General features: G+C 39.5%; 1 protein-coding gene across 7 annotated transcripts in view; it reads right to left on the bottom strand.

Moving 5' to 3' along the window:
* Positions 1–267: 267 nt before the first annotated feature.
* col12a1b (collagen, type XII, alpha 1b) overlaps positions 268–13,528 on the bottom strand; it is a 75,918-nt gene continuing 62,657 nt past the window's right edge. For 6 of the 7 annotated variants that reach the window (XM_035423307.1, XM_035423312.1, XM_035423311.1 and 3 more), the window contains 15 exons: positions 13,012–13,170; positions 12,566–12,643; positions 11,155–11,241; positions 10,683–10,736; positions 10,214–10,309; positions 9,541–9,594; positions 7,841–7,894; positions 7,125–7,178; positions 6,543–6,614; positions 5,472–5,507; positions 5,321–5,387; positions 4,954–5,136; positions 4,618–4,695; positions 2,603–2,773; positions 268–1,170 (listed from right to left, as the gene is read on the bottom strand). In XM_035423307.1, coding sequence (XP_035279198.1) covers positions 1,040–1,170; positions 2,603–2,773; positions 4,618–4,695; positions 4,954–5,136; positions 5,321–5,387; positions 5,472–5,507; positions 6,543–6,614; positions 7,125–7,178; positions 7,841–7,894; positions 9,541–9,594; positions 10,214–10,309; positions 10,683–10,736; positions 11,155–11,241; positions 12,566–12,643; positions 13,012–13,170 — 1,374 coding nt within the window. In that variant the 3' untranslated portion in view covers positions 268–1,039. Of the gene's footprint in view, positions 1,171–1,371; positions 2,306–2,602; positions 2,774–4,617; positions 4,696–4,953; positions 5,137–5,320; positions 5,388–5,471; positions 5,508–6,542; positions 6,615–7,124; positions 7,179–7,840; positions 7,895–9,540; positions 9,595–10,213; positions 10,310–10,682; positions 10,737–11,154; positions 11,242–12,565; positions 12,644–13,011; positions 13,171–13,528 lie in introns of those variants that run through there. The other variant, XM_035423309.1, reaches the window with a different exon arrangement.

A 13,528-nucleotide genomic window follows, 5' to 3' on the forward strand; every position in this document is an offset into this window, starting at 1 on the left:
TGCTGGTGTTACCAATTAACTTTTGTTAACAAACTTACACATAGTAGCTAGGTCCAGGTGCATGGTGGACAAAGGAACATCTTTGAGATGAAGCTCAAGCCCAATATTAAAAATATAGTAACTGCAAGGAAATATTCCTTTTTTTGGAGGCAGTGTCCAGATAAATCTACATACAGTACAGATCATATATTATAGTACATTTCCTTAACCTTCGCGTCACCCATTGTATTCTGTCATGCTGTACAAACACAATATTGACACATACCGTATATTTTCAGTAGTTTTATTGAAAAATGCCTCTCCTGTTTCAGAAATAAATAAGAAAATAAGGCTGTGAAATTCACAATTTGCAGTTAAAAACATGAAACAGCAATTCTATATCCATAGTCTTGCAAACAAATTCTAACTGCATTAGAAATTGATAAAAACAACAACTATATTCTGATTAAAAAATGTACTAAATATACACCACAGACATGCAATTCCACCTTTGGTAAAATCAGCTGTGAATTGGTATAATAAAACTGATAAATATTTAGTCTAAAATAACAAAATGGAAGCAATGTTTAACTGCTGTATTGAAGTCTGGAAAACTGAAGGCAGAAGAAAGGTCCACCTTTCAAAATGGCAAATATACCATTGTAATATGACAACATACACCTTTATATTGAGTTGTGTGATAAATAAAAGAGGAAAAAACCTGTGTAGTTCATTGCTGTATGCCCTCACATCTTTGAATGCCAATTTGTTACACGATGAGTGCGTTAAACATTGGATTCTTTAAGACATTTAATGCGGTTATATTACAAGCAGAACATATAAGTGAAGAGATAGAAAGCTCACAGATATTCAAGAAATTTGAAATGAGATTTATGTTTTAAGTCCCCCCCCCCCCCCCCAATTCACATACGTAAAACGTTTTTGTCCAAATAATGAAGAGGTATCAAACCCCAATATCTAGTATTGACTGAATTTCCCTTAACAGAAGTTTATGTGAACAACAACAAATAATAATTTTGATAAAAACATAATCCTCTTTTTATGCGGCTATCCTTACTGATTCCTTTCTTGATAGTGACCTCTTTCTGCGGCGTTTTCGAGAGTCAGTCTCATATTCCTCTTCTTCAGGTATTGGACCTACGTAGGTTTCGGGCTCTGGTCGGTATGGTTCTGGTTGGAAATATTTTTTCAGCCAATTTAACATTAATTTAGTGTACACAGCAGTTAATGTTTTCTGTTGCCTTTTGTTCATTGCTATTGGGCACAACCTTACGTTTCACAATATCTTCGGAAAGAAAAAAATTCCGTAAATTGCTTTATAGTGCAGCAATTATTTATCAGTGAATTAAGTGCTTCTGCTTAGCTTGATTGTCATAGTACAAAAATGTTCACTCTAATGTTGAATTGATGGATTGTACATTCACTCAGTTCAATGTACATACATTCAGTTATTTGCTGCAATACTGCATGTCCCATAACAAATAATAATGAAAGAATCAAGTAGGAATTCTATCACCAGTTTTTTTTTTTTCTTTTTTGATATTCTGGAGCTAGTCCTCATGAAATGCTGAGTTACAGCATTATTGTAAGAACTAAGTTAAATAGAGGAAAAAAAAGACCAACCAAAAAAAAAAGAAAAAAAAAAGACAGGTCTCAGCACTCATCGCAAAAACATTCAAAAGAAAAGAGGAAAACGAAAACCTCCCCGGGGGTCGCATGTACAAATGACACGTGCTTCACTTGGGCCCTGAGCAGAGTCTGTGTGTACATCGTCTTTAAGGCACTTTGTAAAAAGAGGTTATGTTGGCATCCAGCAGGCAGCGTGCTACAATGCACAAGCATACTAAGGGTGTTAAACTGAACGTAGCGGATGTGGGTCAAACATCATTTACAAGGCACAATTAGTTTATTTACAGATATCACCTCATCATTACCATGTTAACGCTGTTGTTGTCTCAGTTATAAATCCACCTGGTTAGTAGTTTGTACATGCTCCTTCACCATAAGAGGCTCCATGTCTTTTTTGCTGCTTGACTTCAAGATGCAAACAGGCCATTAAGTTGTTGCCATCACCGTTGCTTTTTTTTCTTATCTAGTAGCTGTAAGGTGTGGTTAGTACACGTCCTCTCCTTTTTTTTCTTTTTTTGTCTTTTGTAATGATGGTCAACAATGTTCAGTAATCATATCCGTGATGGTTATTGTTATGGTGGCTCTTAAGCGTGAGCAAATATCTCAGAAACAGGTCTTTCTCAGGTTCTCAAACTGCAAGCAGCACAGGCCACATATTAAAGGAACTATGGCGAACCTGAAACAGGTTGAAGAGGATGTTAGGTTTCAGTGGTAGGGGAAAAATGGCCTTAATTTTTCCCCAAAAAAATAAAATGATCACAAATGATGAACATCAATATCATTCATACCAAAATATTAAATATAACAAGTTGTACATTGTCTATATGACAAGTAGTGTCATATAAACAAGCTACTAAAGGGCCAACAAGATAGCTTTACTATGTTTTGTGTCCTACCCAATTTAACATTTCCATTTGAAGCAGCAAAGGCACATTGTCCATTGTCCTGTGCTTTTATGAAGGAGAGAACCTACCTTGGTATCCTTGTCCGTTGTAAGGAATGCCTACACACTGCGATGAATCGCAGTAGCCGGGTTGACCGGGCGGACCCCTGACCCCTGCAACGCCTGGGCGACCAGCGGGCCCTCGGGACCCAGCAGGGCCTTGAGGGCCTGGTGGGCCAACCCTAGAATCCCCTTGTGGGCCTATACAAGGGGGTAAAGTTTGGGTCAGAGAATCAACTGTTCAGATCCAAATATGTACAAATACAGCAAGTGAGGATAATTGGTTTGCAGTACTGTAATTACAGTACTGTATGTAGAAGATTCCTAACAGAAACAAACAATGAATGAACTGCAGAGTCGCTGGCATTTTTTCCCTTAGTCCTGTCTAGACAAAGTAAACCTAGTTTGGATTTTTTTCCTCCTCTTTCTCTACCTCTCGCTTCCTTACGTCTGTGCATGTGTTATCAATGAAAGCGCAGAGAGGGCTGATTTTGTGCAGTGATCTGATTAGCTGCTGGACAATGACTCATCATCACTAGCTTCCCCTACTTGTATGCAGTTTAATTCCCCTTTATTCACAGAGAGTCTTGGCAATGTTTGACCCAGAACTCAGAATGAATTGCATGATTTTTTCCACTGCCCATGTTGCAGGCCAGCCTCTAGGGACTCAGTACTTCAGACAAGCACACTGTATTACCATTAAAGTAGATGGCTGTATTAGTTCTGCTACTCTAAAGCCCACGGGCAGATGAAGTAATGCTTTTCTTGGATGACCCGCAGTGCAATTTGGCCATAATTTAGAGCCACTCCTTCCGGAGATGAGAAGCCACTGTGAATTTTGACCGCTTTTCGGTGACAGAACCGGATCTGTGCCGTAAAAAAGCAGACTCCCTGTGTCGCTTGAACGATAGCTCTGCCCTGCAGAGGAGCAGCGAACAGTCTGTTGTATGCTACCAAAACTAAACTCTTCCTCAACAAAGCTGTTTGTATTCAGTAGAAAAGCAAAGCAAATGTATGGGTCAATTTGTACTACCTGCACAGAGCTTCTAAGAATGATCTGTTTAGCAAAGCTGTTTGAACATACCACGAGACATATACGTCTAATAGGAAACTTAAATTAATTTGTCCAATTTAAATGTTCAATTACTACATGGCCAAAAGTATATGGACACCTGACATCCAACATCTCATCCAAAATGATGAGCATTAATATGAAGTTAGTCCACCCTTTTCTGTTATAACAACCTCCACTCTTCTGGGAAGGATTTATACTCGATGTTGGAGCATTGCTGCAGGGATTTGCTTCCATTCAACCAGAAGAGCATTAATGAGGTCGGGCACAGATTGGGCGATTAGGCCTGGCTCGCAGTTGGCTTTCTAATTGATCCCAAATGTGTTAGATGGGGTTGAGGTCAGGGCTCAGTACAGGCCAATCAAGTTCTTCCGCACCGTTCTCGGCAAAACCATTTTTATATGGGCCTCACAGCGTGCCCGGGGACACTGTCATGTTGAAACAGGTAAGGGCCTTCCTTAAACTGTTGGGGAAGGACAGAATCGTCTAGTATGTGATTGTATGCGGTAGCATTAAGATTTGCCTTCACTAGACATAAGGGGCCTAGCCCAAACTATGAAAAGCAGCCCCAGAACAAGGGATGTCCAAATACTTTTGGGCATGGGCGAAAGACCCATTACAACTAATGGGGACATGTCCCTTCTTATTTTGCCCCCTCACTTTTGGTGGTTGTTTACAAACGTCATCTTTCCTTGTGCGCCAAAATACACAATGTGGTTTTAAGGCAGGCAAGGAGCAGTTGTTGCTAGCAAGATTCCATTTATGTGTTTAGGAAAGGCCACGATATGTCCAAGAGACTGTCAATAAGTCCAGCCCTGTAGAGTTTATTCTGCAAAAATGTAGACCCTTAGCAAATGAATGATAAACCCTGCAGTCCACCAATCCCAGCTTAGAGACGGTTACTCTAAACTATATAACAATGCGGGAAAAAAACATTAGTTAGCTAGCCTCATGCAATGTGTCTAACACTTACCAGGAGGTCCAGATGGTCCTCTTTGTCCTCTCTGTCCAACACCAGGGTTTCCTCTTTCACCCTTCTCCCCTGCTGGCCCTGCACACACACACACACACACACACACACACACACACACACATCATGCTTAATCTCTAAAGACAGACCCTGTTGAGATCTGAACTAAGACAGAAAACTGTCATATCATACAAATCACACAGCCTATATCAGATGAAACTACAGCTCGCCTCTGTAGTCTCTAGTAATTCAACAGTTCCTCCCCCAGGAAAAATCAAGTCCAGGGGTAGGACCGGTTGCCAGTGCATAGTTGACACAGGATAAGATTAAAGCGCACACCTCGCTCTCCTTGGGGACCAGGTAAACCGGGACTTCCCGGGAAGCCAGTTCGGCCTGCTTGGCCCTGTTCTCCACGCGGTCCCTGATTGCCAGGAGGACCAGGAGGACCGGGAGGACCGGGGTGGTTGTTACGGTAGCCGTTGGGAATCTGGTTCAATAGCTGATTAACCCTGCCCATTTGACCTAAAACGTGAAGGAGAAAGGTAAACGTAAGCCCAGTCAATCATATCAAAAGACACTGTGCTGGGAAATCTGTTAAAAAGTGGTGCTATTCTGTTTTTTCAATCAAAAAATTGTAATTGACATCATCATTTTTGTTTTTCAAACATTTAAAAGCATTTTTAGAATATCCAAAGCAACTGCTCACCATTCACCAACTGTTCACAGACTTGACGAGCTATGGACCTCATCATGTTTTGGGATGCAAAGTCTCCCTGCAAAAAGATTCATTATATTCAAATGTAAAAGTTCCTTTGAACAACTTCTATTATTTACTAAAATGTAACTGTTTCACTTACCCTGTCTCCCTTATCTCCTTTTTGACCTGTTGTTCCCTGTGAAAATAAAAGGCAAATAAATTAGCATAGTACATCTTTAAAAATAAAAACATTGCTTAGCAATTAAAGTGATCATATTTGTTCTAATTCTTATATCTCTTCCTAAAGGGCTAAACAGTGATGGGAATTCTGCAGCTCATAACGATTTCAAAGTGAGGCAGGGCTTGGGGTTTTGCTTGTACAATCGCACGTCCATGACTATTTTCACAGGTGCACTGCATCTCATTCATGGCAAGTTCTATTTACATTAAATCAGGAAATGATCATTTCCTCCTACTGTCCTTGTTGTTCATGCATTTACTCAATAGCCATGTGTAATGTATCATAAACGAGTGCATACTGTCAGAAAATAGGTGTGAGTGCTTTCAGCTACTCTGAGGAGCGAACATTAGCTGTCCATGTTGGGACCCCTGTATGACCTTCAGCATTTTTTGGTACTTAATCATTTCAGTTATTCATTTCACAAAATGTTCACTGTCATGGACTGTTGAGATCAGCATGCGATATACAGTAATGCAATGTTAAATCAGTGTATAGTGTATACTTACAATAAATTACAAGGAGTTATGTGAGTATAGTTTTATTATAAATGACACATGCTTAATGTTAAATTCGACACAAGTTGTTAAGTGGAGCACTAAACCGCATCCACCCGTAAAAATAATACAAAATTATTTCAATCTACGCCATGGCTGTTTCAAAAATACAAATGTGATTTATTTTCCTTTTAGGATTTCTCTAGTTGCTAGAGATGGTTTTGAAAATGCACAACAAATGTAATATATAGCAGAAATAAATGCTGCGTATGCTCAATGTGGCCTGTGTTTGCTTTTAAATGGAATTATTTCTGTTGTGTATTAGTGTTTGAAGGGAGTGCTATGATTGGCTAAGCTGAACATCTGGGTATTTTACAAGGTGAGTCATCCTTGACCCCAGGCTTTAATCAAGTTTGGGGATGCTGTGGTGTGAATTGCCTATTTAGAGCTTATCCAGCAGCGTATTCAGACATAAACCTGTAATTTTCTCTCTCACCAGAGGCCCTGTGTCACCAGGTTTTCCTGGTTTTCCGATAGGTCCAGACATTCCGGGAGATCCAGCAGGTCCCTGCAGGCGATACATGGTAAATGCAACAGTTCTGAACACGGACACATTAAAAAGCCACTTCAAATGATGAGATAAGCCTTTGTAAGACTTCCAATTTTAACAATCAGTATGCTGCAGAAGTCTCATTTTAATCTTGGGTCAGTGATTAGGTCTGCATAATTTACGTAAATGTGTATATTACTTTACATTACATTACAGGCATTTGGCAGACGCTCTTATCTTATATAGAGGACACATACAATTACATCTATAAACACTGTATACCATGTGACATATAAAACAGGAAATAATTAAGAAACATAGAGAAACATGATATATGAATAAATCATGTGCTAAGTGTCCAAACAACTGAATGTTCTGAGGGTTTGACGCATGCCAATTAAATTGTGGCATTTTTGGCAGTTGTTTGACTTTAATATGATAAATGTTCTTTTTTTCCCAATTATGATAATTACACTTCACAAAGAGGTAAGTACAGATAATGACAGGCCTCTGCGTGCTCATACATACCATTGGGCCTGGTGGGCCTCTGGGTCCAGCTGGTCCTTCGTTTCCAGGGGGTCCCTACATTAACCGCAGAAAATGTACTTTAAAGATCATTTGAGGTCACAGCGGATCACTACACCCGGTAGCTAATCCTGTTAATCAATGCATTATCTGAGTACAGCCGTTAAAGCAAAAAGACACACGACAAATACTTGTAATCAATAAGAGGGATATTTGAATGAAATCAAATGAAAAAACATGGCTTTCCAGCAAAATGCGTCCGCAATCGGTGTGGTGCTGGGTGTCGGTTTGCTTCAGCTAATTTACCGCTGAGCAGGAGAATGGGTTGATGAGGTTTTAACATTCCTTCGAAAATTTGTAACAAAATCATTGGGTCTGTCACACTCTGTTATGAATTATCATTTAATGACACATGAAAAAAAGTTTACTTCTTCTCAAAAGAAACATGCATAATTCCATAAATACAGTAAGTACATTTCCATACTGTAAGTGATCAGCGTACAGTAAATATTAGTTTGTGACTGAAAAACCAGAACTGAAAGCCAGCTGCCTTACACTTAGGAGAAATCCTAAACTTATTGTAATACATCAGGATATACAACACACTAACATGTTTATAGTTGAAAATACTTACGCAAGCTTCATATAATGGAGTATTATTATCCTTTAACAGCTAATTTTATACTGATAGCACAAAACACAGGATAAAAGGAACTTACCCGTACTCCAGCTGGTCCAATGGGACCAATAGCTCCAGATTGACCAGGTGTGCCCTACAAAGACCAATAAATAAGGTGTTTAAGACTCTTTCTCAGAGCAGAAATTACCAGGGGGGTCACCTTCCTTTGACCAACCAATTCCAACCAGCCTATTTTTGCCACAAAGTTTCTGTTGAAATAACAGCAAATCTCGTTTTTTATTTCTCATTTGCTTGCTTGTTTTTTTTACTATCACTTCTCTCAACTCTTTGATGCCTAGGCACAAGATTTACAAGGAACATAATATATCCCAGATCCATTTTATTAGCTATTATAAAACTGGGCTGCATACTCTGCAAGCTATTAAATGCATGTTGATAGAGCATCTGCTAACAGCTTGCTCACCTGCATGCATGGCACTTGATTTTTTTGTCAGGAGGATTCTCAACAAAGTGCCCATTACAGTTAGAGCATTTAACCTCTCTGAGAACCTGATATCTATTAAACTGACAAGACATTAAGGTCAAGTACAGTTTTCTAACATTTCCTACAGGTCTATACAGCGCCCAACACAGTCTGTTTGCCAAAAGACACCGCAATACTACTGAGGCTAACTACATGGCATGAACAACCCACTGACAGGGATTCTACAGTTTGTAGGGAAGGTTTATTGGATTGGTGGCAGACATTTCTGCTTTTGCAGACATTTCCCAGGCTAGCTTGATAGGGTCCATCTGTGAAGATCTGACCGGGAATTCAATTGTGTCCATGACAGGTGGCTCAAACCTGGGAAGAGCAGCTATCTGTGGCTATCAGAGAGATGTATGGACCTTACTGTACAGCTGGTCTTTCTTTCAGAATTTAAACTAAAACTTATTCAATGCTGCAACTTCATATTGCTCTAGGTAACTTCCTTTTAAGCAGGCAGCCAACAAAGAATCACACAGCCATCCCTGACCAACAGTATTAAGGTGCAGAAAGAGATCTCTCAATTTGTGGATTACTGTCTTTCCAGAATGCTCTGCATAAGCCAGGTAGACTTTCTCACGTTAAGATGCGATGTTCAAAATCACTGCCAGTCTAGTTATCCACTTCTATATTGAAGACAGGATCAAGGTTATGTATATGTGAATTACCTTTTTTCCTGGACAAAGAGCATATATGTACAAACAGTCGTTGATTTATGTTTATAAGTCTCTTGACTTGCCTAAATTATCTCTTAATGGTGAGATTTCATTATAGGAAAATGCTGACAGTCATGACGGTGGTGCTACCTCTGGGACCTCCATGTTGACAAAGTTTGACACCATGTGCCCATGAACAAGGACATGCATCATCTGGGACATGCAATAGAATGGCGTGTACCATTACTATATTCCCCATTGACTCTGCTCATACACCCCCAACCTGAAGAGTTAAACTTCTTCCACACCAGAGACAACATTAATGTAACGGAACAGGTGTCTCTAATTCACCCACGTGGTTTGAGGTTAGGCAAGGACTCGTTTTCAAGTGAATTTATTTTAAATTCAATAAGGATTAAATATAAATACATGATCTGAAACGGCTGTTAGTTACTGAAGTATTCTACATGAAATATTTCCTTAGGCTTGCCATATGGAGACATTCCAAAATAGTAGTATGACTGTAGACTGCGCTTTATCCTCCGTTTCTTTTTTCAAAACCACAGATGGAGCGAAAGGCCAAAGCAACAGACTCACTTTCGGCCCAGGTAGTCCACTGTCACCGGGATCTCCTTTGGGTCCAGGACGACCCTGCAGTGGAAGAAAAACAGATGAGAAGATGCTGAACATCACAACCTGGCCTCATTTTGAACATGTTTTAAGCACTGAAAACTGAATTTGGATGATATAGAATATAATGGAATAAAATAATTTTGTTTTTCAAATTTCAGGATATAAAAAACATACAGAATTTCATGCATCTTTCTGGCCCAAAATGACACATTGTTCCTTCGGTGTACATCAATGAATCTCAGGTGCTGCTAACTAATTGGTTGTGCATTGACACAGCAGTGCAGGCTTGCATTGGCCTACAGATGAAAAAGAATTGAGCTTCACCCGTTGTTTGTGAATTTTACTGGCTCTCACTGGAGAGCGTGTCTGGATGGAGAGCTGATGCGTGCAGCTGCATCAGCATTAAGGGGTTCAGAGTTCTTTGATTTCATGAGCTGATCCCAGACATAAAGGAATGCCAGCAGCAAATCTCTTTCCTGCAATCAGTTCACAGCCCTTAAATCTCCCCCCTCAAAACGGGGGCCAATAACGTCTGTTTTCCTCCACTCCAGATACAGGGTGGTGTGAGTGCTATGCACAGATTCAGACTGCTGGCTATGCACAGAGACTGCAACAGAAGAAGTGAATGGGGACTTACAGGCTCTCCGGTGAGAGACCTTCCGCTGGGGCCTTGAGGGCCAGGAAGTCCCATGGGGCCTGGCAATCCCTGTTCGCCATGTGGGCCAATGGCGCCCTATCAGGGAACAGAAACAGACACCAAATAATTAATCTTTCATTTTACTATCATTATATACCAGTGTCCCATTCCTAAATACTGCCTCTATCATTTCTGGAAGAAAGTACCAGAAACATTGGAATGTCACATACTACTGTAACAGACTGTTAAGATCCCAAATGACCAGCAGACCAGGACAATTCTAATAAAATAATTCAGATGTAGGCAAATTTCCAGCACCACATACAGCACTCATTCACAATAATGGTAAGATTATACCATCTGCATGCTAAATAATACACACTGTACATATATTATATTTTTCAAATGCTTAAAATTGTTTTAGGTATCTTAAATTAACTGCAAAAAGACATGTGAGCTGTGTACTTACAGGTGAACCAGGTTCTCCTCTCTCACCCCGTGGACCTTTAGAACCAGGCACACCCTGGGGAAAGAACAGCAAATTTAGGAATATTCCAGATAAATATTTTTCAGAAACCATCAGCCTTTATAAAACAAGAGGTTACAAGTGCAGTCGTGCTGGTTTATAGCTGTAGCTGCAGGCTCCCGTTCAATCCCATTTCATCAAGATTAACAAGCTAGTTGCTCCAGCTTTAACAGCCATCATACGTCAGATAAATATTTACAAGTTAAAGGAAGAAAAACATAATGCAGCTATTATGCTGTTATATACAAAAACATAATCCAAGAGAGAGTGGTAGAACACACCAACAAAAGCCCTTTCTATTCAATAACTTCAGACCTGTCTACAGCGCCACTGCTTAACTTTTGGTATTACAAACTCAATCGGGGCCACAGCTGAACTCCTTCACAGGCTAGACAGAGACGGCTGATGTCATTACCAAAGGCCCAGGGGGTCCTTGCGGTCCCACATTCTCTAGTGCACATGTGCAAGCATTGGGAAGGGGCGGGCATTTGGACTCGTCTCTCTGAAATCGAAAAAAAGGAAAGAAAATGTACAAACAGGATAAACTGAAACAGAAATATCATCAAGGGGTGATTCCCAGTGAACCTACCTTCAGCTATTTCCTTTGGGGCTACATATTTTTTGTAAATGTTGCACATGAGCCAAATATTTTCCACATGGTATTTGTAAAATGATATGTGAACATGATCTATTGTACATGCATGTCAGCAAAGTACTGTAGATGCCTTCTTAATGCAAAACTATTCATTATTAATCTGTCACTGTAGGAGGTAAGCAAATGCTTAATGCTTGGACATGAACCTTAACGCTTTTTGATCTATCTGAATAATTTTAAGTAGTCCATAATAATTTTTTCTTCTGAATGATCAAAGGGTCCTTAGTATTTGGCCCCAGGCTCCCAGTATAACAGCCCCGTCTTACAGTATGAGCATGTTCTGCATTTCCAGCCATCTGCAATGTATGAGTCTACCCGGATTTAATGTCCTGCTTGGAACGGCCGTACTAAGTAGGGGGGGAGGAGGACAGTACAGAGAGACCTATGAATAGCTTTGGGAAAATACAAAAGTTATGTGGTCTAGTCATGTCTTGTACTGTACTAGTATTTGCAAGGGAAATAAGGTGATGAAAAAAGTTATTAAACATGTTGTGAAGGAATTAAGTAAAAAAATATATTTTTTAATCTTTATTGAGTGGCGCGTGTCTCGGTGCCAAAATTTCAGAAAAGATTTTGAAGATTGACAGTACTGGAATATTTCTGAAAATAAAACAGATTAATTAATGTTGATTTTAGATATATATCAGCCCATACTGTAAAGTTGAGCAAAATATATTCAAAATATTTCCCATTGCATTGTGGATTTTTGTATACATTCTGACAATTATGTATTTATATAATAAAGGCCTACATTTATATTATAGTCAAAGTGTGATCACAGTTCTTAAACAACAGCTGGATTTATTTATCAAAACTACACAACTCAAGTGGGATTTGAGTGAGATACCACAGAGAGGGCAGGTCAAAACAAGGCTGAGTTCCAAATTCTGTAAAATGTAAACTGTGTAACAAAACCTATTGTATAACAAAATCTATTTTGACAATGCAACCTCACTTATTTTGAGTTTAGTCTTGTCTATAGTTCTGAATTTACAATACAACATACACATATATACACATATATTAAACACTCTCATAGACTCTTAAGCTAACCTGAACACACAATAGGACCTCTTTGGTTAAGTGTTAACAATTGATCAGTGGATATATAAACAGATTTGATAACTAAGGGACACACCTCTGCAAGTATATCTACAGAAAAACCCCTTACCATGGATGGCAGGTCACAGCATCTGTCTCTGCTTGTCCAACCCAAACTGCAGACAATATCAAACATCTGGAGCTGGAACTGTACAACAAAATTGAAAATGGATGTTACATATGTCTTTGATTTGTGCATCGGTACACACACACACACACACACACACACACACAGACTCACTGCACCTGGATGCCCTTACTAAAGTTATATAGTTTGTATTTATGTTGTAATTATGCATATGGTGAAAACAATAAATACATATTTTACAACAATAAATAATAATAATAATTTAACTAATAAATCAACAAAAATAAAATTCTAGAAAGTCAGAATTCATCTTGAACAAGAATTTTGGCTGCTGAATTTTATGATTTTGCTTAAGTTTTGTGTATTTTTGAGATCACTTGTGTCAGCAGATCAATGGCGTCATTCTGACCCCAGCAGAGTTTACTCACTGTTGCTGAGTCTCCTTTCGAGCCCATTGACTTGGACATTTTGCCGAGCACTTGATATCCATCTGTGGAGGTGTTTCCAGCTGCCTTAATCTCTTTCTCCCCCACCTCCTGACAGTCCAAGTTCAATTTGACACTCTTGGGGGAAACCAGGATGTGTAGCTGAAAAGACAGGAGGACCGGGATGAGGATTCTTTCTTTTCTCCAGGAAGTACCACCAGAAAAAAAAACAGCTTTTTGTCCTGATGCTGTGCAGACTGTGTGGAAAATGAGAGGTCTGGCAAAAAGACCTGAAAACTGAGTGTGAGACGATGGTCTATTTCCTTGCCATCATACTATTGACCGAATGATGTGTCACTATAGACCAGGGGTCTCGAAGCCCTGGGGGGCCACAGTCTCTGCTGGTGTTCAAATTTACTTCATTCAATCAGCAGCCGATTTAGGCCTTGCAAACGTACGTGTGCGTCCTTTAGCCAATCAATGACTTAAATTAAACACTTCAGTGCAGGAACACATTAAA

The sequence above is a fragment of the Anguilla anguilla genome, chromosome 6 (assembly GCF_013347855.1).
Source record: "Anguilla anguilla isolate fAngAng1 chromosome 6, fAngAng1.pri, whole genome shotgun sequence".
NCBI lineage: Eukaryota > Metazoa > Chordata > Actinopteri > Anguilliformes > Anguillidae > Anguilla > Anguilla anguilla.